A 25,966-nucleotide genomic window follows, 5' to 3' on the forward strand; every position below is an offset into this window, starting at 1 on the left:
TTTCTGGGCTGTTGCTTAGACTTAGCAATATTGTTTTCTTTCCCTTATAAGAACATTTCTTGGGATGAAGACTTCTCCATACAAAGAAAAACCTAACGTTTTCTTTTGTTTCAGTTTCAAATGCCCATGTCCCATTTTTGTTTCAACCACTAAAAAATGTTTTTTTCTCCAAGAAATGAAGAAATCATTTAATGTAAATTTATTTTCAGAGAACACAAAGCAAGTAAAAGTGTTCAAACCATGACTAAAAAGTTTAACTACTTTGAACTTTATTTATGGTATGTACTACTAGACAGCACAACTAAATGAATTATTACAAATTGCTCACCTCCTAAGTGGTGCCTGTCTGAGAATTAGAAATATTTCTTGCACATAAACTAAAACATAATACTCTCGATACATTTTTTTCCATTAAGGCTTTATAGGAAGGAAAAAAAAATACAGCCCCTAGATATCCACCCCTGGGCAGCAAAATACGATATATTTAATCAACACAGACTTCTATAAAAATGATCTTTGCATAAGCAATGAAGGTATTGAAAGATTTTTGCTAGTTTGTTTTAAGGGCAGCTGGAAAAAAGGTTTCTAATATGTAAATAAGTTCTCCAAAGCGTTTTGTCACTAGGTTAAAGGCTGTGCTCATTCTCTCCTAAATGCCAGGCATATCTCTGAGCGTGAGGAGAAAATTAAAAAAAGAAACAGACGTACCTACCATCCAACAACACAGACCTTCGTGAGAGATCTTTACTGCAGTAACTCAAGAAATTTATTTGTTGTAAATGGTATAGCAATTTTTTCCTTTAAAAAAATGTAATTAATGCATAGGTTTTAATATTATCAAAAAGTTTAGGGGCCACATTATACAAGTCACCATTAGCTTGATTGTCAGCATTCCTTTTTACAGTAGAAATCTAAATAAGAATTTCAAGAATTAAGAATTCAGTACTGACAAGGAGCACGATATGAGATATGAGATTTTTAACCTCTGACCTGCAGTTCTGCTTGTAAGTAAAGCTATTGTTTCTCTCATAACTCTGCATTCCTCCTAAGTTAGTTCAACTAACGTTTCAGCCTCCTAGAAAAGATCTAAAAAGCAAGTACTTTCTTCAAGAACAGACTACAGAGAGTATTGGAAGCCTTTATCCCTCTGCCCCTTCACGTTTACCACTCAGAAATAACAAGCTGAATATTTTGTTTCACAGTTTTCTGCCAATTGCCTTCTTCCTGATTCAGTGTAGCTTATGCCTGCCTGCCTCAGGAAAGCCTGTTTCTAGGCTTCCCAGGCCCAGGTTTCACAGTCCTAAGATCAGCACAAAACCAACAACAGTTTAGCCCTATATATTCATTTTAATTTTATGTCCAGAAATACTTCTGCTTTAGAAATTGTATTTTAGCGTGCTGGCTCCTATGATAATTCATAGAAATTCTAAGTCCAGTGGAGAAGTCAACCACAGTGAACATAATTGTGTTCCATTACTTTATCTTTTTTAAATGTAAACCTTTTCCAGGGATGTATTCATTTATAACTCAAGAGTATATTACAGAGTTGAAAGAGATGATTTGCAATTAACAACAAAAACAACCACCACCAGGCACAATTCTACCCACAGAAAGAAGAGATTTATGCAGCAGTACAGAACCCACAGGTGTCAAGTTGAATATTTAGAAATATTGGGAAGAGAAAAAATACATAATTTACACACATTTAGAAAGAAAATCATTTGGAGGTGGTAATTCACACGAAAAGAATCAAAAGGCAATTAGACTACAGCATGCAACCACTTCAAGTGATGATTGCCTACTCTGACAAGTCATCTTTTACCTGTCACAGCAGCCAGAGAAGAAGCATTTCAGCCACATCATGAAAGAGACTAGTTGCAGTGATGAGCTATTGTATTCTAACAGTATCCCAGGTAACTTATTCCTGACTCTCCCACGTAACACATTACCAATAACTTCCTCCAGAAGACTATTTCTCAAAGCACGTTGGCAAATTCGTCATGCCAACCAACTTCAACTAGTAAATGGGATCACAAAGAGAAAAGCAAGTTTGTGGTAGGCCAAGCGTTAGCAGTATGACCCTGCCCTGCAGCACCCCCCCTCAGTCTCCCACAGTGTCATGTGTTGATGCTATGCAGAACCACACAGGCAACGGGGCCCTTGGGAGATTGGTACAGCTCACGTACTGCCAAAGTATCTGGCTAGGAAAGCAAGGACCACAAAATTTAATCCCATTTATCACATTTTTTTACAAGAATATCAAATCAACGGCACTACTATGAACTTACTTTGATTAGACAGAGAAAATTATGACTTGGGAAGAATCCCATATAAAAATGTTGGGAAGGAGCAACATCTATGATGAGCAGTCAAGTAAGGGACAGGAGTGGTTTCAAGAGCCCCAGAGGTTTGGCAAAATATTTTACAGAGAAAAGTGAAGATGAGAAATCAATGGAAATTTTTACCTTTGAAAGTTTCCTTCCTGATCAAATTCAGAGCTCATTAGAATTGTGGGTTTCAGAATGAGAAATGCTAGTTAGACATTTTGTAGCAAATCTTTTGGTAATGCTTGATAGCATCCATCCAACTGTCAGAGCCCTGTCTCCCGCTGTGGTTAATCACAAGTGCTTCAGATGGAGAAAATGGAAGAAAAATCCACAAAATACATCTAGGCAGGGGAAGGGGGGAGGGAGGAAAGGCGAGGATGAGAACAAAAGAAAACAAAGCAAAGCATTTTTCTGATTACCATTACCTATTATGGAGAACAAAGGCTTTTTCTTGTTCACCCAAAGGCCCATGAAAGAAGAAAATTAGTAGTGGTAATAGTAGATGCTTAAATGCCAGAAAGACTACAATGACCATCTAGCCCTACATCAAACCCTTTCTCTCAATGGGAAATAAGAATATCCCTCAAAACAGCACAAAAAAAAATAGAAAACTTTACCTAGAAAACTTTATCTAAAACTCTAGTTTTAGACTCTCAAACGTGTTTGTTGTGGAGAAAATTACTTCAGAACTTAATTTGTTTCAGTTGAACAAGCAGAAACTGGATCTGGTTATGACTTCGACAACCAGGTCTAAAAATTCCCCAGCAGGATATAACTTTTCCATGTGTAAGTAGCTATTCAGAACAAGTAAGTCACCTCTCAGTACCTTCTTCAATAAAGAGCTGGACATATGCAACTTAAGCTGCTTATTAGTTTGTTCTTCCAAAGCATGGATCATTTTTCTGGCTTGTTTTGAGCTAATATTTCCATATCTTCTGAAACAGAGACAACATTACTGGACACTGTATTCTAAAACCATAAAAACCAAGATCATATTTCTGCAAATATCCTGATACTGTCCTTTTCACATACCCAAAGATTAGCAATGTGGTTCTTTTTCTACTGCACTGTACTGAGAACGTATATTGACTGTGATGAATAACTATCCTAAGGGATTCCAAGAATGCTTCTTTATTATATTTAAATCTCCCATCTCTATGTACAATCCATAGTTGCCTGTATTCAAATGCAATTGCAATCATTTAAAAGAAATAATTCAAATCAATATTACCTACCCTTACTTTTCACTATCCAATTCTTTTAATGCCCCAAATGATCATTTCTAAGCAGCTTCAAGCCCTATGAACAACTTTATTGGCTACATAGCTGATAAAACTAGTATTTGACTGCAAATCACCCCTAGAACACTTTTCTAGGAACATTTCCCTTAACAGCGGGCAGAGCATCAACAAACGTTCAAGTCAGTGAGCTAGTTTTTATCATCTAATGTCTGCTATATCAATTCTCAAAATTGCAGATCTCTCAGAAAACCGACAGTCCAAGAAAAACTAGTTCCAAAAAAACCATACCAACTGACACTAATTACGGCTTTTAGCTTATCAGCTGGGGTAACAGAACTATATGAATTAGCAATAGCATTATTTTACAGGCATGACACTTAATTCATGATTTGCACTTAAAAAAAAAAAATTTAACTCAATAGGCAATTTCCCAATCATTTGAAACACTTTTCACTTTCTAAGATTAGTGAAGAGTGAGTGACAGATTAGGGTGATTCCTTTACCCATCTTCTTTCAGAATTTTCAGATATGAATTGTCCAGGACTACCAATCCCGATGTAGCACATACTGCCTCTTACACCACAAATGATACACATTCTTATCAGTGTCAAAGATGTATATGCATTCTTGCCTCATTTTAAATACAGAGCAGAGACACCTTCAATTCTGTTCCTGTTGAGAACTGCCATTTGCATTCTGTGGTATAATATTCTTTGTAAAGAACACTGTACTATCTTTCTTTCTTTTGGCCACTGGCATTTCATAATTTTCTTGGACCTGCTTGTTATGGTGGCTCTTGAACCTTCCGTTCCTGTTGTTGTTTACATGTGCATGCACATGCATACACACACACACTCAAAAAGGAAGTCAGAAAAAAGCAATCAACAATTAGTACACTTCCTAAAAGAGTAATACAAAGCTTTAAACAGAAGTGAAATAAAATGAGTATTAATATATATTAACATATACATTTCATGGTAATACAGGAAAGTCTGTTGAGAGCACCTTTCATTTTCTTTTGCTAGGTTACCAAATACAAATAAAAGGAAAAATAAAGCCATAACAGAGCCTCTAGGATTCTCCCAAACATACTTTTCTATTTCTTCTCTAAAAAGTTACCAAAAAAGTGGTGATCTCAAAAATATCCTACTTCAAACATTCACACATTATACCTAGTAGTTATATCCTACAGGAACATAAACTACCTAAGAAACTGTGAGGGAATAAATGTTTCTGTATCAAACAAATACTGAACAAAACCATCCTTTGTATTAAATCAAGTGCCACCATGTTTGAGATGATGGTTGTCTGTTTATGTTCCAAAATATTCTGAAAAAAGTGATGCATTCTCTAATATACTACTTGCCGTTCGAGACATGAATTCAAGATGATGAAAAAGCCCCAAATCCTGATCAGTGAAGCACTGCTCACTAAACTAGTTATTTGTTTTCCCCGCACACCTGGGACAGCACAAATACAATTCATAACAAAGTAACTGTCAGCATCTACTCAACAGATCACGAATGATTTCTACAAGTAATATTTAAAGAGAACTCAATTTTCAGAACATTCTTGCTAAACAAGAATCAAATTATCACACCTAAAAAAAATTAAATATCAATTTAAAATACTTCCAGGGAAACAAAAATAAAAATAAATCAATAACTAAACACAGAGACCTTTGAATACCATTTTATTAATTTTGCCTGAAGACAGAAACTACAAATAAGCTACAAATAATGGATATACACTGCAACTTTATTTAGGGCTTATGGTTTCAGACACTAAAATTAAAACAACCAAACATTTTTCTACTTTAAGAATTAAGTTGTCAGGTGTACACAGACATGTCAGAAAGCTAGTTCTGACCTAAATTTAATTCTCACCGTACTCAGAGCTGTATTTAGAAGTTTCAGGACAACACAAGGGCTAACAGATGAGAGTACTGCCACCTTGTGCCAGCCAAGCTGAAGCCTAACAAACGAGACTAGAAACTAATTGCAGAACATGCTCTGCCTTTAAAGTCTGACAGTTATTTGAGATCAGATGCTTCATATGGAATTATGCAAGGGTGCAGTAGTATTAGATTTGAAAATTTGAAAAGACATATGAAGCCTTCTTTTTAAATTCTCTAATACGTCCATGCTATAAAAGGGAGTAATATGTTCTTAGTAAATAAATATTTAAATACTTGAGTCAAGATAAACTTTAGGAAGTTGAGAAGAATTCTGGAAATTTTGATATATACTGACAGTCCACATGAGAAAAAAAAAATCCTCTCAGTCCCTTCTTAGTTAAAATACAAATACTACATCAAACTTCACATAACAGTGTAAAAAAATGAAACTCTGCTCAGCGGATATTTCCATGAACTCCCTCCACAAGGGGCACTATTACAAGTAATAAAAATGTAAAATAGTAGTACTCACCAATATCATTAGCTACAGAAGCAGGATCTGAGGTCCCAAGGGTGGCCTCAAACTCCTCCTGAAGACGATAAGCTCGCTGAAGCAGGGATTCAAGCTTATGAATGAATTCAGCACTGATGATATCCTGCAAGAAGAATGACATTAGAATATTTGCTATTTGTTTACAGTCTATATTCTTAGAGTTTTACAAACAAATCTTATTAAGCATTCAAAGGGCTCATTGTATCGCATTAATTTTCAACAAACAGCACAAAGACTCTGTCAGATGAAAACTTCAACATCCAGAATACACGCACTTTTCTAAACATATACATTTTATTTAACACAATAAAAACTTATTAAACTAAACTTAAAAATACTTTAAAATTATGTGTGATGTTTACTGCACTAGAAACAATGAAAACTGTGCAGGTGTATGTTTATCTCAAAATATTTCATCATTTAGTTCATGAGAACAAAGGGATACAAATAGAGTTCAAGCACATTATTTGTGAATACTCATAAACTTATCATCTTTCCCAAGACCTGTATCTAAGCAGATATCCTCTCACAGCTGTAAAAGGAAGGCATGACCCAAGGGATTTTGTGCAGAGAACTGGTTAGAGAAATGCTTGGTAGCTTTGTAATAGTAATACCATCCAGATGTAAACACGGATGCAGCTGCAATTGACAGAAAGTCACACCCAAACTAACTAACAACAACAAAAAAGTCCTTTAAATGCACTGTAGAAGTTTAAAATATTAATTTAACAAAATGTAGTGAATTTTCAGGGCAGCATCAGTAGGTTAAATATACTCACTTCTACACTTTCTTCTGCAATTGCATCCCCTGCTCCCAGCTTGATGGAACTACAACTTGCTTCATCTTCAACTTGTCTGTTACGGAAAGTTAGTGCCTGCTCCCATCGACGTAGTGCTTCTTCAAAAAGCTCCATACCTAGGGTAGATCAGAAAAACCTTCACTCAATCAAACACACAGCTTCCATATGTATTTTAGGCTCACAGAAAACTATGTAGATAACATGCATAATTACAGCAGAACTGTAATTTTTAAAAATAGCAATTCCCAGTCTAAAAAGAAAAACAAAAACAGATGACATCTGCCTTTTTAAGATAAGGAAATTCACAAAGCAACAAGGACAGTAGTATTTTTTCCTATTTACTTCTAAAAACAATTCTATAGTTTACTACTACAAATACAGGGATCACAACTATATATTTTTCAAAACCTAACACTAGATTAAGCAAGCTTTCAATATTTTATGGAAGTCTTCTTGGACACAAGCTCACAAGACACTGTAGAAAAAATACCACAGTATTGCATAAGCATCACTTTGCCATAAAACCAAGAAATTTACTTTCATTGCTATTAGATATTGAATGTTCTTATCATAACCTACCCATCAAATACAAATTTTCAGGTGTGGTCACTGGAATATTGACAAGTTTAATATCATCTTCGTCTGCTTTATCCCAGGAGTTAGAATTGGCACAAGCACAACTGTGACAAGAGGTGGCACTCTGAACCTAAAAAATAAATACATTTTGAAGTGTTGTTATACAGAGTATCCTTAAAACTACATTCCTCCAGAGTACATTATGGTCCAAGTTATCTATCTAGTCTTACCTACAAATTACCATTTAAAAGACTTTAGAAAAAGCATAATTATTTTCAGATTAAGCATAATGTATTGTTTCCTTTGTTATTAATGCTAGGGTGTTGTTTGCTGATATTTTGAAAGTCGTTATTGCTCCTTTCTTAAAATAACAAAGTAATTAGTGATTTTCAATATTGTTTTCCAAGTAACATTTGACTGCAGATTATAATAAAAGTTTTAAAAATGAAACTTGTTGTGTAGACTGACGTAAACAGGGTCTGTTACATGACCTGCAGGTGCCTCTCTGAAAGTAAGGGAAGCAGACATAGATGTACAAAAACATACAAAGATGTCCAGACTGTTTTAAGCCCGCCAAGACCTATAAAACAATATATGGCCACTTCCTTCCTCCTAGTTGAGGATAACTGAAGAGGCTTCAGCTTTTAGGTGAGAAGCATGCGTAAACATGATTGTTAATCTTTAAAAACAACCCATTTCCTAGGAAAAACATTAAAGAAATTATGTTGCATTAAACTTCTCATCCTGTAAATAGTTCCTCAGTAGAGGTGCTGATCACCAAAACAGAGATCACATGCAACCTAAAGGACCCACATTATAGCATCTGCATGTATCAGTGGAGCAGAAGGAATGTTCATTTATTTCAGTACTCTGACCAGAGGATCAGTGGAGCTTAACTCTTTTCTTCTCTTTCTATCCTCTCAGAATTAAGCCATGTTGCTCCAGATTGCAAGTCTAGGAGCAGCTGATCTGATAGGAAAGGTCTTGCTACCTCTTCTCCACTGAGGTTTTGCTTTTACCCGTGTGTCAATTCTAGTGTTCAGAGATTGAATGCAACTCACTAACTTAAGATGATAAGAAATCATCAATTTTTAAGTGATTTTCCTGCCAAGTCAGTAAGGTGACTCACTAAATGGTCTAAAATGCAACAGAGCAGTATATATAGAGGCCAGGAATGCATAACTGAGTGCAGGATACAAGGGGAATCCTGCTTTCAGCAGCACTAAATTGTATAGATTTGGCTCATTCTACTGCACACATCTGCATCCTTATGAAGTTGTTAGACATAAGACAGGAAGAGTCAGAGGCAGTAGACAGAATCGGTAAGAACAACAAAAAATATTTTTAGTATGTAGAAAGTACAATAGCCTGCTCCACATACAGGTCATCTTCTGTGCAGTCAGTATCTCTAGCCTTCTGAGGCTGTGTAGCTTATTCAGGAAAGTTGTTTCAGGTCAGTGAAACCATTAGGTGCACATCCAAGGCAAGTTAACATACACTGAAAAGCCTTAAATCACTTACCGAGACCAGACTCTGAACTGAGCCAGAGTATTTACTGAAAAGTCCTCCATTTGCATAGATACAAGACTGTGATCCTTTTTCCTTGGCAGAGCTCAGAGAAAGAGTCAAGTTTTGTCGGCTACTGGAACAACTTGAACCTAACAGATACACTCATTTTAAAGATTCTACAAAACTGAAAACATTGTATCTTGTGTTAACAAGAACTAGCAAGAACCGTGTCTAATCTTTTCAATAAAATCCAGTTTGGAAGCAAACAATTATTGTCTCATTTACACTTCCACATTAGAAATTATGAATTAGAACAGTCAATATCCATACAGTAAGTATGCATATTAAGCAGTATTATCTTCCCATCCTATAAAGTTTAAATTTGCTTTTCTCAGTTTTGTGGCGATACATCCACAAGAACTGCAAACCCAATTGTTAATATACTGCTGATAAAAAGATTTTTAGTCCAAATGCACAGTTAAAACATTAGCTTTAAGAAGACCAGCTAAATTATAAAATACTGTAACTTCTCCCTACTTTGCACAATTTCTACTTTAACAATTAAAACCTGATCAGCATTAAAGGAAAATGATTTATTTTACTATTGCATACTGTTAAATACACACACACCCTCACATCCCCTTGCTTCCCCTTCAAGACAGACAAACCAAAAAACCTTTGGGGTTCCTCCACATACCTTTTTCTGATGCAGCTGCTTTGGTACATTCTAATAGTAGATGGCCTGGTTCCCATTGTGACACTTGCTTGTTTTTTCTTCCACGTCTTCTTTTAAAATGGTGGGCCAGAAAAATAACAGATATTGCACTCACTGCTGTGACTGTGAACAACTTCTTTAACCCAGGAGAAAGTTTAATCTGAAAATACAAGAGTGTGACTTCACTGGAGATACATACTCCTTAACTTTCACCTTTCCACTTATCCTCCTTTTGGCGTCTTCAGCACAGGCTGAAGGAAGGAGCTAAGAGATTCAGCTCTCACATAGCTTGAGAAATAAATCAAATCTAACTAAGGACATAGCCTAATTGCTTCTCAAAGTTTGTGATGGTCAGGTGAGAAAGCTTACAAAGGGGTTGGTAGGGCAACATCAGTGGCTGCACTGAGAGTCATACTCCAACACCAAGAACTATAAGACATATTGCAAATCCATGAACTACGGGGTTCGAAACAAATAACTTTCATGCTTCTTTTTTCTTTCTTTTTAATGCCAGGACAATGCAGGGCTTCAATTAGTTCTTTAACAGACCGAAAAAAAACGAAACTCAGCCTTCACAGCTAGATTGTTTTCTTGCACTGTGAAAGAACGGAGGATGCAAAAGCTAACATATGCATTGTTTCAATCTGAGAACATGTACTTAAACAAATTTGCCTAAAATGGGTTTTGTTTATTTTTATGATTTATTTTGAACATAAGTAATTTCTAGATTTATATGTTTAAATTTAGCAAATAAGAACCACATATTCAAGCAACTGGAATTAAACCCACTAACAAAGCTTAGGAAGTTCAAAGTGACCAGACTTTAAAAGAAATAAAAGAAAAGATCCACTTAACTAGAAAATACTGCCCACATCCAAAGAATCTTTAAGAAATCTATGCTACTTGAGAAGGCATGACTTCTGGGGGGGGAAGATCTGCAGCCCCTGAGGCCAATACAGTAATACAGTGTTTCTGTAATGCCTCCTCATATGAGAAAGGAACTGGCCAGAGTATCACTGCACTCTGGCAGGCCATGGTTTGCTGTGCAGTTGGTTAGTGCTATCAGTAGAGCTGTGCAATTTCAAGAAGCATTGAAAGTTTCTTTGATAGCTTCATTGAGTTTGCTATCAACTAGTCAAATACCTTTGACTTGAGAACTCTAAGATAAAGAACTTAAAGGTACTGTATCTTGACTGAGGCCAAGAACCTAGCAGTATATTCTGCAAGCTAAAGTAAATCCCTGAAACAGCACACAGGTGTATTTGCAGGGGACTACTGGATTTAACAGAAAAGAGTAACAATCAAATAACTAAAATTGAAAACTTATCTCTAGCATTAAATTCTGTAAGGTTCAAAAAAAAAAACTAAGATTTTTTAGAAATTTGTCTATGCCTACAAGTATGATCATAAGTAAAGAAAAATTAAAACCTCTACGAAGAAGAAAGTTAATTGTTGCACACAGTATTTAACAAGGATATCAATATGTTGCAACATTAAAAAGAAATCCTTTATCTTGCAGTGAGACTTTTAAAGTATTGTAAACAGAAAAAACGTGAAAATAAACTGATGCACCTAAGAATATCTCATTCTGGTCTCAAACACATTAACACTTTGAAAAGTATTTATATGCAAATTTGAAGAAGACATTTGCTTCCATTTACAAACAACTAATTCAATAAAGATAAAATACAGTTGTATTAAGGATATGAGTTTTCAAAGCGAAGCTTTATTAATAACTGTTAATATATAACTTTGAAAAAAATCTTATCAACACTGCTAACTACAAACATTTTTTTTCTTGTTATCCTTGTCAATAATTTGCCATATGGGAGAGGAATTTGCCAATAGGGAGGGGAAAAAAAAAAAAAAAGCAGTTTTGAGCCATGTTTTGTATAGCCAAGTAGAGATTCCCCCCATTCTGTGTATTACTGAAACAGAATCTGGTTCACTGTTCAAAAAATTTATTATCTGAGACACATGACTGCAGCCTTAGTGTTTTCTGAAGTAATTCAGACATATTTAGCTCTACCACTTATCACTCATGTAGTTACAGGCAACACAATTACAGCAACTCTTCCCCGCCTTTGTCATGACAGCGCTCTAGGGAAGAATCTTGCAATTCCCCGCAGACAGGGAGTGTCAGCATCACAATACTTACAGCTTTCCAGCCTGACAAGTAATAACATACTCTTCAGCCAGATTTGACTGCTATCCACATTGCTATTTATATAGTGAAAACTGACCTACAATATCAACAAAATAAATCAACATATGATGTTGATATATGATAATGAACTATCAACACAAAGAGAAACACTTCTAGCTTGCAGCTCCAAATAAAAAAATCAAGACATTCCTTACAAATTTAGATCATATTAAGCTCTGGGAAAAAAAAAAAAAAAAAAGAACAACATTACAATTAACTTTAAAAGTATATCACAAGTTGCAATATTCAGATAACATATATATTACCTGTATAAAAGAATAATACCAGGAAAGGGGAAGATGAAATGCCCGAAAAGCTACTGTCTTCAGAGAAAACCGTGCCTCAGTAACAGCTTCTTCTGACATGGCTCCTTCTCTCCCATAACCTCATTCAGTGGAACTATCTTGAAAACATGAGTCCCAGATGGCCTCTGGAATGGGCTGTCAAATGAAGGATACATAATTATGTAATACAAGGCGAAGATGGCTTTCTTCTACAGGCTTGAAACCCTTACGTAACAGGTAGATGACCTGTTTGATTGATGTTTGTGACCAGAGATGAGATTTGCGCTTAATGAGAAGACAGCAAATGTGCTGGCTCAGCTTAGGCCTCACTCATCCCAACTGCCCTGTGTGAAGACCCGCGTGTGTCTAACGGATCTACAGAGCACTCGGTCTGCTTTCGCTAGCTGACAGCTCACTTCTCACATCCGATAAATCACACACAAAACAACTCTGAGGTTAAACCTTCAGCCGGGGCCCGGCCTCGCGGGGGCAGCGGACCGCGCCCCGCCGCAGCCTCCTCCCGGAGCTCCGTGCCGAGCTCTCCCCCGGGTCGGGGACCGAGGACCAGGGCTGCCCGAGCTCCCGCACCCCTGGGGCTGAGGCAGCCTCGGCTCGGCTCGCCCGGGGGCTGGATCCCACGCCCCGCCGCCCCCCGTTAGCTGCCCCCGCCATCCGCCGTTACCTGCCGGGCACCGGGGCAGGCACCGCGGGCAGCAGGCACGGCCCCTCACGGGCGGCTCCCTCCCCGCCCCGGCTGCCGCTAGGAGACGGGCGGGGATCCGCTTCCGGGCCAGCGAGGAGCCGCTGCGGGGTGCCAGGAGGCGGCGGCTGCTGCCCGATGAGGCGAGGCGAGGTGAGGCACGCCGCTCCGTCAGTAGCCCGCAGCCACCATCTTCCCGCGGGGCAGCCCCCCGCGGCAGGCGGCCGGGCAAGGCGGGGCGAGACTCTGCGACCGCCATCTTGGTGTGGGGCGGCGCTCACGTGAGCGGCGCGGAGGCCCCGCGCGGCCATCTTTGTGCGGGGCGCGGCCGGGGGTGCCGCAGCCGCGGCCGGTGGGCGCCCGGCCGGTGAGGGGAGAGGTGGGGAGAGAGAGGTGGCGCCGCGGGCTGGCTGCGCCCGTTCTCCGCCGGGGCTCCCGGGCGGGAGGCGAGCGGTCCTCGCGCTGTCCTCCTGGGCTGGGCTCCGTTCTGCCCTCAGCGTGAGCCGCAGGGCTCGGCGCGGCCCGGCTGAGCTGCGGGCTCCGAGCACGGCCGCGTCCTGCCGGTGAGGAGGAGGAGGGGAAGGAGAAGGGGGAGGAAGGCGGCTGGGGGGGGGGACACGACGGGAGCGTGGCGGCCGATAGCAAGGTCCGGGGGGGCTCGGTGCGGCCGGGGCAGGGCTGTGGGTTGGGGGCTGTGTGGGTTGGGGGCTGTGGCCGTGACCTGCCCGGCCCTAAGGGGAGGGTCGAGTCCAGCTCCGGGAACGTCTTCTGAAGTGGCGGCGGTGGCACTGTAGGTAGGAGGAGGTTCCCGGGGGCCCTGGTTTCTCCGCGAATTGCTGGTACCGCCGTGAGGCTGTCTGCGCGGATCGATCGTCGCGGCCGAGGGATGGATCAGGGGGAAGAAGCCCGGTGTGACGCCCAGGGGAAAATCGCCGTGGGCTTCTCCTTCCTGAGTGCAGGCCTGGGCTAAGGAAGTCTCCTTAGATGCGTAAAGGACACCTGATGGGTTACAAGGTCAGACGTAGTGCTGTGGAAGGAAGAAGTGAACAGGCAGTCACTGTGCCCTAGAGGCAATATAAAATAAAAGCTTTCTGACCCTGTAAGCGGACAGGCTCTCAACTCAAGCATTTTCCTAAGGTCTGCTTAGGAAGCAATACTTAATAAGAGGGGGAAAATCTAATGAAAGTGACTTAATAACATTGCTTCTTGCTTGGGTAGATAGTTCTTGTTGCCTAAATACAAGGACGAAGTAGAAAACACCCACTGGGTAATAGAGTATAAAGGAACTTGGTGTGTGAAGCTCGGGTTAGTCTTCCCTTTGATCTTGGCACAGAAGGACTGTTCTCAAGTTTGGTAATGGTAAATAAGAAATTGATTCACAGACATAGTTACTGTGAAGTGATATTGGCAAAGAATTCTTTAGAAAGTAGATAGAAAAGCATGTACCGTAATAATTTGAATACATACATCAAAAGCAATGGCTTCACTGGACGTGTGTAGTTTGCAGTGAACTCTGCTGTTTTTTCTGAAGTTATCATATCTATATGATAACTAACTATGATAATTAATTACTGGAAGCTCCAAAGCTCTTTACAATTTTAAGTAATTAAACATTCAAGTACAAAGTTCTATGTCATTCTTTTTTATTGTTGTTGAGAAAGAAAATAAATGTGATTGTTTCAGTGCACCACTAGCAAAATAATTGTGAATGCAAATGAGAACACTGAGCTTAGTGCTCACTGGTTACATATGCTGTTATTCAGAGCTGTACAGTCAAAATAATAAAAGCCTATAATGAAGATACAATTACTGCTTCAGGCAACTGTTGTCTTCAGAATAGCTGCTTTATTCTTAAAATCTTCCACCAATGGTCCGTAATTGTATTCTAGTTTTGTATTTACAAACGTTAGAATTTGCATTGTATTTAACCGGAGTTTTATATAAGTTTAGTTTTTTATAATTATTCATTTATAATTATTCATTTAGACCTGTTCATTGGGCAAGTATTCAGGTGTGTGGGAGCAACCCTGTAAAATGATCTGATAAAATGCCTCCCTATTTAGGGACATCAGCGGAATACAGATATATATTTGTTTATTTCAACATCTGTTGAAATGTTAACTTCTATGATTAGGTTGATGGAAACATTAATTTCAGCTTCAATGCCAAAAAATTTTGAGAGAATTTAAAATCTGCTGTGTTTGTTGAGGAAATATTAAGCTCCCAGCATGAGCCTATGAAAAGCTTTCAAGGTTACTTAAACTCTTAGCAATTGGGATATTTCTGTGTGTACGATGGGCCTTTTGTGATAGGCACCACACACGTCTTATGATGGTGTGGAAGTCTGATGCATAATGAACAGTGCGCTGGTCATGGTGCTTTAATATATTGTTCGTACTTCTCTTGTCGCTCACATGAGCCAATTTTTTCATAGTGAATGCAAAGTATGAAGGGGGGGGAAGATATATTTTTTGTATGTCTCACGCTGCATGTGGTAAACAAAAACCTCATTCTTTTGAACATTAAATGATTCAGTTCATGGAATGATGCAGTATGATACTGTATGATGGACTGAGAAGAGGTGGACTGAAACAAACCTTTCAATGGAATGATGGAGACCTAGGAACAGACTTCAAAGTTCCCTCCCAAATGTATGGAAAGTATTTAATAAGTTTATTGCTTCTTATGTGAAGAAGCAACTTTCAAATGAGGTCAAAGCAATGCAGAATTTGTGGAAAAGCAGCTGTGATGAGATGCGTTAGTTAGAGGGAAATAGGTAATCTTCGGATTAATTAAGAAGTGGTGAAATGGAGGGAGGGCAGCCAGTGAGGGAGGGGCTGCCTAGGGATTGTTAGTGCTTTGAGAGATGAAGAGTGAATTGTGGTTTGGAATTCAGTTGTACAGTTTAAGGTTTAGGTGGAAAATTTTCCTCTACAGTGCCTTACGCAGTTGCTACAGCATGGAAGGCAGGTGCGGGTGGAAGAAGTTTGACAGCAGAAGCTGAAAGCCCATTCATTCTGCTGTGCCCATATGATGTCACGTACAGAAGCTGTAACATGCACTAGAGTTCTGCTAGGGACGCTCTCCACATGGACAGCAATGGGAAACATGTCCATAGGGACATGTGTGTCAATGTGCTTTGGTCTTTCGGATGATTATTTTATAGAAGAGGGATGCAGATGCAGACTGCACCAAGAAGCAATCTGGAGTGAGCAGAACTCATGAATTTGTTTGTTTGTGTTGGTTTTGCAGTTCCAGTTGTGAGAAATAGCTTTTAAAAATCTGGTAGTATGTGGTGAAATTTATCTTTCGTTCATTGCTTTATATTACTTGGGATAATTCATTCAGAAATTTATTTCCATAAAGTAATTAAAGCTTTCCTCAGCCATTATACCAGTCTTTCTAAAGCATCGGTGTTAAATCAGCATTAATCACACTGAGGTCTTTTAAGATAGGGCTTTAATCAAAACTCACTTGTCCATTTTATTGTTCTACAGATGTTGCAAAATGTGCGAGACGAAATGCGCGTTTGTTTCTGTTCTGGAAAGGAACTTTACAGTTCAAACCAGAATTTCCAATATGACAAAGTTTAGGAGTTTTTGCCTGAAAAACTATTGTTTTTGTATATGAAGTCTTTCAGCAATACTGCAAATAGACGCTGAGCTGAGGAAATATTTCTCCAGCTGCAGCTTATATTCAAGACTAATGCTTTTTAAAAGTCCTTTCGTTGTTCCAGGAAAGAGGATTTAGACCTCATCATGAAAAAATCCCAAGTTATTACTTTACCGTTGTATTTCTAGCCCTGTGAGCTTAGATCTCAAGTATTTTATTGTAAAGCTCTTAACATGACATATGAAAAGACTGAAAGATATATATGCATACTTGAGTATGTTATATATTAATTGTATATTTATAAAATATACTTAATATGTACATATGTGCATGTTTATACATGTGTACAATACATTTTTATACAGTAATGTTATATCCTATTTTAATAGGAATAATATGTAATACCAATTTTATACACGTGCACACATTAAAAAGGTGTACACACACGTGCGTTTGCATACATGGGCACACATTTAAAAAAAAATCTCTGATAGTTAAAGGGAACTGAAATGACTCTTGACAGAGGGTTCTTATTGCAAGACAGTAGAAATAAAGACCAGGTCAAAGATTAAAAAAAAAAAACCTGGAAGTTTACTAGGCAGCATGTAGGAGATGCCTACTAGGCAAGGTTTTGTGCCAAAGCCCCAAGTTACTTAATATTCAGCACGGATTGCTGATGCTGTGTGACCCATCGGGTAGCTGAAGGAATGGGCCTAAAGCTGCTAGAGCAAATGAGAGAAGTGGAAAGAGATGTTGGTAACAGTGCCAAAGGCTGCGAACAGATCAGGGAAAGTGCATCATTGAGTTAGGCTGGAAACTTAGTTGCATGTCTTGATAAAGGAAAGCTAGATTGGCTAGGTGAGTAAGTGGGCAAAGAAAGTTTAAGACTTCTTGGGCTTAAGAAATTGATGCCTCAGTAGTAATCCTTGAGTGACAAAACTGGAGTGAGAGTCAATTGGAGTACCTATGTGAAAGTAATGTTACCAAGTTCAGTTTTCTTATTTTGCTTTCGTAAAACATCAACTCTATCCATGCTGCTGTCAAAATAATAATCACAAAGAGATTGGATTTAGCATTCCTTGTTTCTAATAAGTCTGTGTCCACATCAGAAACCCTGGATGGACAGAGAGAACTCAAATGAGAGAGACTTGCTGAGTCGTCAGTACTACATGGGAGTTACAAGTTTGTTTGCTTTTGATATATAATGTGCTGGTATCTAGAATGATTTTTTGTAAATAAATAAAACCAAGATAAGGTTTCCTTCTCCCGTGGCAAGCAGATCACGTGGCTTCAGCACGTTTCACCAGTGTTGCGTAATGACCCTTTCCAGAACGTACAGGCCAAGCCACCACCAGTTCTGGGTAGAGTTTAAAAACCATTTTTTTAAATTGTTTTATTTTTTACTTTTGGGCGCCATGGTAGAGGCCAGGAAGGTAAATAATTCAGTCACACTGGCTTTGATCCATTCAGGATTCTGTTGGTTTATGCCCTAAAGTCAGAAAATAGAGGAATGCATTTTAGAGCTCAGCTGTATTTAATTTAAACTGTTGGATTCCCTTACTCTTAATAAGGTATTTATTTTAACTTACTTAAAAATGACACATTCTTGTAAAGGCTATGTATATTTTGCATATTGGATATGTACTTTTGCTGCCTACTGCAAGGAATAGGATTTTACTTATTCTTACTTCTGTTGAAAAGCAGCTTCCTGGTCTTGGAAATTCCAGCTGCAGGATCTTGGAAAATACAGCTTCTGAAATGTCGTCACTCAGCAGCAACTGCCCCCACTTGGAATCAGTGGGTGAGATAACAAAAGAGGAATTGATACAGAAATCTCATGTAAGTTGTAGCTCCTTCCTTCTAACTAATTAATTGTGATCACTTACTTCAGCTGCATACTTTGTCATGTATCGCTATGCAGAAGATGTGCTGAAGTGTTGAACATAGGATAAAACTTTCTGCACTGCAGTAGGAATGTTTAAACAAAGTATTGGAAGAACTACGGGCTTTAAAGCTGAAAAACTCTTTTGCCATACTTAATGCTTAAGAGTACCTTTCCCAGCAGTGTTTTCCAAAACAAATCTTTTAATGTCACTTAAAAGAGATAGCATAACACTAAGCAGAACTTTATTTTCAGACACTGTCATTTTGGCCGTTATTTGATTAGAACGTGAAAGTAATATACTGTGACTGGACTTTAAGTGGAAGCTGTAAAAAAGAAATTTATGCTTAAGTTTTTGTTGGATCACAGTTCACTTTCTGATGGAGGAGTCACAGGTTGAGAACCTGACCTTATCTGAACTCTTGGTTTCCATCTAGTATTAATAAATGATACAAAAGATTTTTGTAGCCCATTTTAGTAGCTGGGATGCGATGAAAAGTCAACCTTTTTCTGTCCATGGTGCTAAATTTCTTTATTTGAAAGTACAGCAGTTGATTTGCTGCTGAGGGGAATAGCATTCCTCTCGTGTTGCATCTTTTGTAAATCTTTGCAGGTAGTGATGATTGTATGGAGCATGCAGTTGTTACAAATTCTGTCGTTTTCATTTCTCTTTGTTAGATTGATAGACAAGACTAGTTCTGAGGTTTTTGATGGTAATGTGACATAAAATAGCTTTATTTAGAAGATTTTTTTTCTTTTAAGAATCTCAGATCTTAGATTTTACTAGAAAAAATACACAAAGCTTAAAATCAGGTGAAATGAAACAAAAATTGAGTTAGTATTAGCAGATTCATTTTTGTCTTAAATTTTTCAGTTGATAGTTGTTTTTTACAGTATATTTTCTCATGTTTTCTTGAGGTTTTTGTTTACTGATGAAAGTAAATGAAATAATCCTTTGCCTATGCATTTAATTTAACAGGGCACTTGTCAGGACTGTAAAGTTAGAGGACCCAACCTTTGGGCATGCTTAGAGGTAAGTTGCTCAGCTGAAGTCCTGTTCTAGTAAACTGCAAATAAAAGTTGGTGGTAATTTAGTTGTTCTTGTTGAAAGAAACAACTATAATGAAGTTCTTTTTAAATAATAACTTACAATTAATTTGAAATAAAACCTCTCATGCATTTTTTTATTTCTAAAATGTTTTACCTTTTATCAGGTACATATCTCTTGTAATTTAAGAATATTGTGTTTAAAATGAGATTTTTGGATAATAAGCTGGCATGTTAAGGGTTCTTGTTTTACAGCTTCTAAGAATTTTTTTAATCTTTTTCCTAGGTCTGTAGGTTTTAAGATAATTTATTATTCCTGAATTAATTAAGCTACTCTTTCTAAACCTGCCTTAAAATTTGTAGTAATAACATCTAGCAGTAAATTATGACTTTTTAAGAGTATAATAATATATACTGACTTTTTTTATTTGTAAGCAAAATAACTAAAAAAAACTTTGAAACATTATTCAAACTTCTGAGTTTTGTAGTCTTTACCCTGTGTACAGTTCATTCTTAAATATGAAATTGCCTTAGTCTTCTTGCTGTCTACAAAGAAAAAGTGTATTTAAAAAAAAGAAACTGAAAATATTACTTCAGATTGATCTATGATACCAACAGGGAAGTATGCAGCAGATATAGTTTTTAAAATGTCTTGAGTTTTTTAGACATAGAGCTCTTCTCAGAAGTTGAGATTCTGCTCTATAGGCTTGGTTTCATTTCTTGGCAGAATAAAGTCCTGTTTAAGTCCTATCAGGAGGATCTTTAGGCTGAGATGCAAACTTGTAGGTGTATGTATGAGTACTTTCAAAAATCTACATCGTTGGTTTCCTTTTAAGTGCATTATTGTAGCAGTGAAGAGATCAGATTATTGTGATCCCTTTATCAATAAAAGATAAGGGGGAAACAGCTGTCGTTTAATGTCTTTTTCTGAGATTTCTTGAAGTTTAATTAAATATAAAAACTCTTTGGGGAATAACAAGACAAGTAGGCAGAGGTGTTAAGGCATGCATGAACCTGGCAGGTGGGGAAGTGCTGTGGAGCTTAAAGCTTGTTTTTGTTTTTTTATTTCTCACTTAGAACTCTTGGACTGTTTTTGAAAAACTTAATTTCATACAACATTTCCATAGGAGAGTTTTCTAATTACAGTAGGGCACTTAAAGTGTCATGCTGTGCTACATCTCCTCTTGGATGAATTGGCATCTTGCCTTCACCTTTTGTACATAGAAAAACAGCCAGCACATGGTGAGATCCCAGCATGTTAACTATCTGTAACTTAACCAATATCTGTGATTATTTAATATAGAAAATCGACTCTGTGTCCAGCTGCAACTTAATTGTATAAATTAACATGCTTAGTGTTACACAGATAACATGCTGTACCTTCTTACAGGATTGTCTTGGCTCATGCAAATGAGGAATTACTGAAAATTGCTTGAAGATTGACAGCTGCAAGATTGCATACTCAACTCAGCCAAATATTTTTTGTAATTAGCACGATTAAAATCAGCAATTACTTTGCATCTTTTAATTAAAATATAGTAAGTTCTTAACCATATAGTGCTGGAAAGCCTTATTTAAAGGTTAAAAAAAAAAAAAGAAGAGTGAAGTAATACTATAATAAAGAGGCATAGTAGATAGGGACATAAAGGCATTTTTGAATAAATGTGTCATGTTTCAGGTCTTTTGTAATTTGGTATTTTAGACACTTAACTAACTTCATGGTTTCTGACACAATCTCTACCAAATCATGAGTTGTAAAAAAAAAAATAAATATATATATATAGAGAGAGAGACGTGAATCTGAACAAAACTATCAAAAAAAAGACCCCAAACAGCCCTATATTCCGGGTGTACTGCCTACCAGTGAAAGGAGTTGAGTTAAATCTTGCAGCATTCTTACTTCGCTTTAGGTGATATTTAACACTTACTGTGCATGTCTCTTGGTTTGTGTAGGAACCTGCAAGTTTGAAATATTAGTGAATTTAAAAGGGACTGGCAGTATGTTCCTATTCTGTAAACCTGTTTGATACTACGTTTTAATTCTGTATGTTTCTTCGTATCTTGCTCAACAGAACAGATGTACATATGTTGGCTGCGGTGAATCCCACGTCGATCACAGTACCATCCATTCCCAGGTATGTATATTTGCTAGTAATACAACAGTTTGAAGCAGTGAAGTAGAATTACAGAACTCTTTGATTCTGTTTAGCGAAGCCAATAACCTGTTAGCATAACCATTTGGAAGTTTGATTCTCTGTTTTGGTTTTTCTCTTACAGAAGCAGGTCTTACTGGCTTAGGGGCACATGAGTTTAAAATCTTTGGGCAGTTGCATAATTATTTATGTAATTCTGACACCAGTGCTTCTTAAAGAACCATGGTGAAAATTAAAGAAAGATAATAATAATAAAAAAAATGATTTTCAAGATCCATAGACAAGACTTCTTGAGTACTTAGACTGAAGTACAACATAAAAGTTTAACTTGGGATTATGGCTGGATAAGAGGAGGATAATGGATAAGAGGAGGAAAGTTGTATTAATGAAGATAGAGAGTAGAAGATAGGAATTAAAAAATTATAAATTACCAGAAACAGGTGCTTTGTTTCTGCATTATGGTCACTGTTCTGGTGGCTGCAGATAAAAACCTTGTAAGCCAAGGTAAGCATATCCTTTCCTGCCAAGTCTTGATTTTAGATCCAGCTCGGTAGGAGCAATGGCATGCATGCACTGTATTCACCAGCACACCAAGTTCTGGCAAGGGTGGACAGCTTGAATGCATCTGTTTGGATCTTAAACTTACTATCTCTTCAGAGCATACACGTGTACAACTGGAACAGTTGCCAAAATGACACAAATAAGCTGCATCATTCTTTCTTAACAAATCTTTTCAGAATCACCGGCTTTCTGATTAAATTAAATTCTTGCCACTAATTCATAATTAATTAGAGTAAGAAAAAATCCAATAGAAATTTCATAGAAAATACAGCAAAGACTCCACACTGAGCAATTTTTGGTCCTTAAAAATAAAAAAAAGAAAACCAAAGCAAACAATCCTCACCCCCACCTGGTGAACACCAATGAACAAATAGTATATACTCTGCAAGAAATTCACTTTGCATTTTACCATCACTCCTGAAGCAGGGCCTAGTGCATATTTATATAAATCAATATTGGATTAATATAAGTCTATATAAATGTGCATCTCTTTAACTAGGTATTTAAGCTTATTCATGGTTCTAAAGCCTTTACAATAGTTATATAAAGGGGCCACTTGTAGTGCAGTTGGGTAACAGATGGTCCCTGAATTTCTTGCCTATAATTTTACACCTTCTGGCTTTCTATTGTAGCATATCCCTGTTTCACATGCTGTTTTAGCAATGTTAATTACTTACAAGGTAACAAACAGAAAGGGAATGGATGGCTTTACTTGATGTCAGTGACATCCTTGTCTTGATTTTTCTCATTGATTTAATTTTAATTTTTGGATAGTAAGCCCTCTTCAGGATACCAGTCTTCCTAATTCGTTATCTCAAGTATTTAGTGGTTACCTTTATTTGATCTTTGTGTGTCTTTTTTTTCTTATGTGATAATCCTTAACTGATTAGAATGACAGAGAGACAAGGTTGATGGGAATCATTTCGATTGTCACAAGTTTCCATCAGCAAGGCTCCCTGTACTGCAAATAATTATGTTCATTGTCTCCACTTTGTGAAAATTATTAAACTGTTGCCCTGGAGACTTCTAAATGTTTGTGCAACAGAAGCTGCAGAATCAAGCATAGTCTTATGATTAAAATATTCTAGGGTACTTATTTATTTTGATGTTTCTGATAAGTTTTGAAGGTGGGAGGGCTTCTTAATGAAACTATAGCCCACATTTTGTATTAAAAGCATTGTTCTTGTACAAGACCTTACTAAATGAGGGAACTTGGAACTCAGACATCCTGCAGCTGTTGTATTATTTTCCTAATTTCTAGCAAATCTCTCATCTATAAAGCTGTCCAGTGCTACCATATAAGGAAGAGATACAGGAAAGAGTGGTAAAAATCTTTGGAGTTTAATAGCAGCTGTTTGCACAATCTTAGAGTAAGAAAAGAGGTTAACAAAAGAAAGGTGAAGGTTAGAAACTTAAAATATGCTCCATCTGTCAAATTTTTATGTTGCTGCATAATGTGAAGCTGTCAACGAGAGAACTAATTGAGTCTAGAATGAATATTTTGGTATGAGCAGCTCTTATAACAGACCTAAGAATCTTGTATTACTCTTCTGTTTGATTGTTAAATGGCCAGCAACCTGAATTTCATACAGCAAACTGTCCTTACTGTATAGGAGGAGGCTGCTATTGTGACTAACAGCAGACATTGAAGGTAGCTTTACTGTGAATTTTAACACTTTCCACCACAATGTAAGTTGTGGTTTAACCCTGCAGGCAGCTCAGCACAACACAACCATTTGCTCATCCCCCACCCTCCCAGTTGGGGGAGAGAATCGGGTCAGGGGGAGTAAAAGCTTGTGGGTTGAGAGAAAGACGGTTTAATAGGACAGAAAAGGGAAATAAATTATTCATGTGCGTACAAAACAAGTGATGCACGACGCAACCGCTCGATACCTGCTGACTGATGTGCAACCCATCCCTGAGCAGCAGTCTGCCCCCTTACCCTGGCCAGCCACCCCATATTAATTGTTCAGCATGATGTCATATGATATGGGACATTGCTTTGGCCAGTTTGGGTCAGCTCTCCTGGTTCTGTCCCCTCCCAGTTCCTGGCGTACCCCCAGCCTCCTCACTGGCTGGGCAGTGTGAGAAGCTGAAAAGTCCTTGGCTTAGTGTAAGCACAGCTCTGCAACAATTAAAACACCAGCATGTTATCAATGTTATTCTTGTCGTAAATCCATAACACTAGGAGGAAAATTAACTCTATCCTAGCTGAAACCAGGACAATGTATTTTTATTTTTATGACACATAAGTATGTCAGATATGACAACGGCTTAAATTCTGATTGTATGTTGTTGCTAGATGCGTGACTTATACTAAAAATGTGTTGTGCAGTTTACATGAAAATTTCACTAACCGAATTATTATTTCTAAATATTTTAATGCGCATATTTATTTCATTGTTGAAAGATCCAACGTTTTAATACTCCTGTTCTACCTTGCATGTGCTAGTATTTAATTATTCTGTGTTTCTGAATCATAATCGTGTTTTTTTATCCTACTTTAGGAGACGAAACACTGTCTAACTGTCAACCTTACTACACTCCGTGTTTGGTGTTATGCTTGTAGTAAGGAAGTATTTCTGGATAGAAAATTAGGATCTCATTCTCCGCTACCAAATGCAAGACTGTCTCAACAAACACAAGAAAATAGTGTACAGGTATTTTTTAACCCAATGAAGCACAGCTGTAGCTTTGCAATAAACTTCGCCTTCTAATAATTGAGGCACTGACTTTTCCTTTTTCTTGTGACTGTAGTTTCTACTAACTTTTCTGTTTTTATAGAATTTCTCTAAAGAGACAGTGCCCATCTTGTATGTTCAGTCTCTTTACCCCATGCTTTCTAAGAATGCTGTTTTCATCCTAGTGTCTAATTGTTTGTTAATCAGCAGGAATCTGTAAGGTACAGAAAATGTACAGGATTAAATTTAAGGCTAGAAAATGGGAGATAGTTCACCTGTGCTACCCATTCTGTGAGCTCTTGAAAATCTTTTAAAAGCATAAATGTTCAGTACAATGCATGTAACTGAAAAAAAGGCATTAATTCTTATGTGTTTAATGTACTTACATAAAACTGACAGGTAACTCAGTTAAAATGGATACAAATACCAGTGCAGCATTTATAATAATGTCTTTTTTGGGGAACAGAGCTGTAGAAAAGATGATGCACAGGTTGTGTGCATTTTTAATTATTTTTGAAAATTGAAGTTGTACAGGAATATGGGCAGTCTTTCAATACACACCAGCATCTTAATTAGAATAGTACCATTGGATTATTTTTTCTAGTATCTATTAACCAGAAGTTCTGTTGACTTGATGTAAAGCTCGGTCCAGACTTCTGAACTTCTATTCTATTACAATTAACCTGTTTTAATCTCCCAAAGAAATGGGTATAGCATACAGAAAAATCAGAAGAACTTAAAAAGCCTGTTTCATGTTTTGTGTGGAATTCTTGTTTGTGTGCTCGCAAAAAGAGCTTGTCAAAGAGTGTTTGCCTAATATTCTTTTTCTCTATTTGTACATTTGTTTCAGCAGTTTCATTTGTCTTCGTTAAATGTAGTGAGCCATCTGGTGGCATATCAAAAACATAAATAGTAACTTTTATGTGATGACTGCTGTGTTAGCATTTCAATGCTGGCTAACTGATTATTATCCAAAGGAAGGAAATGCTATAGCTTGCTTTGTTTTGATTCTTCAGCTCTTGTCATAAAATCATGCAATGTTTTCACTGGTAATCTGAAAACAAGGGTGTGTTCTTTCTGGGTAAACTTTTATCAGGGTAGCTGTGGAATCTGGTTATTCTCACTTTAAATGAGATTTCAAAATGTATTCACATCATCTGTAGTTCCCAGTTGGTGAAATTATGCTTAAGCTTAAGAAGAAAAATGATAAATAAAAGTAAAT

The 25,966-nt window shown here is 37.5% G+C and overlaps 2 protein-coding genes across 18 annotated transcripts in view; one reads left to right on the top strand and one right to left on the bottom strand.

Annotated features, from left to right (window-relative positions):
• Positions 1 to 12,931, bottom strand: part of MIGA1 (mitoguardin 1) — a 40,044-nt gene extending 27,113 nt beyond the window's left edge. For 2 of the 4 annotated variants that reach the window (XM_083846511.1, XM_083846508.1), the window contains exons 1-7: positions 12,791 to 12,931; positions 12,091 to 12,264; positions 9,601 to 9,778; positions 8,916 to 9,052; positions 7,398 to 7,524; positions 6,798 to 6,934; positions 5,998 to 6,121 (exon numbers count right to left, since the gene is read on the bottom strand). In XM_083846511.1, coding sequence (XP_083702637.1) covers positions 5,998 to 6,121; positions 6,798 to 6,934; positions 7,398 to 7,524; positions 8,916 to 9,052; positions 9,601 to 9,778; positions 12,091 to 12,189 — 802 coding nt within the window. In that variant the 5' untranslated portion in view covers positions 12,190 to 12,264; positions 12,791 to 12,931. Of the gene's footprint in view, positions 1 to 5,997; positions 6,122 to 6,797; positions 6,935 to 7,397; positions 7,525 to 8,915; positions 9,053 to 9,600; positions 9,779 to 12,090; positions 12,265 to 12,354; positions 12,546 to 12,570; positions 12,759 to 12,790 lie in introns of those variants that run through there. The other 2 variants (XM_083846510.1, XM_083846509.1) reach the window with 2 other exon arrangements.
• The window catches only part of USP33 (ubiquitin specific peptidase 33), a 36,336-nt gene continuing 23,197 nt past the window's right edge, over positions 12,828 to 25,966 (top strand). For 3 of the 14 annotated variants that reach the window (XM_083846451.1, XM_083846455.1, XM_083846444.1), the window contains exons 1-6: positions 13,182 to 13,371; positions 13,603 to 13,822; positions 18,122 to 18,259; positions 19,282 to 19,335; positions 21,422 to 21,484; positions 24,571 to 24,723. In XM_083846451.1, the coding sequence (XP_083702577.1) occupies positions 13,793 to 13,822; positions 18,122 to 18,259; positions 19,282 to 19,335; positions 21,422 to 21,484; positions 24,571 to 24,723 (438 nt within the window). In that variant the 5' untranslated portion in view covers positions 13,182 to 13,371; positions 13,603 to 13,792. Of the gene's footprint in view, positions 12,962 to 13,098; positions 13,372 to 13,602; positions 13,823 to 18,121; positions 18,260 to 19,281; positions 19,336 to 21,421; positions 21,485 to 24,570; positions 24,724 to 25,966 lie in introns of those variants that run through there. The other 11 variants (XM_083846446.1, XM_083846448.1, XM_083846457.1 and 8 more) reach the window with 5 other exon arrangements.

Source organism: Anser anser (assembly GCF_964211835.1).
Source record: "Anser anser genome assembly, chromosome: 8".
Lineage (NCBI taxonomy): Eukaryota > Metazoa > Chordata > Aves > Anseriformes > Anatidae > Anser > Anser anser.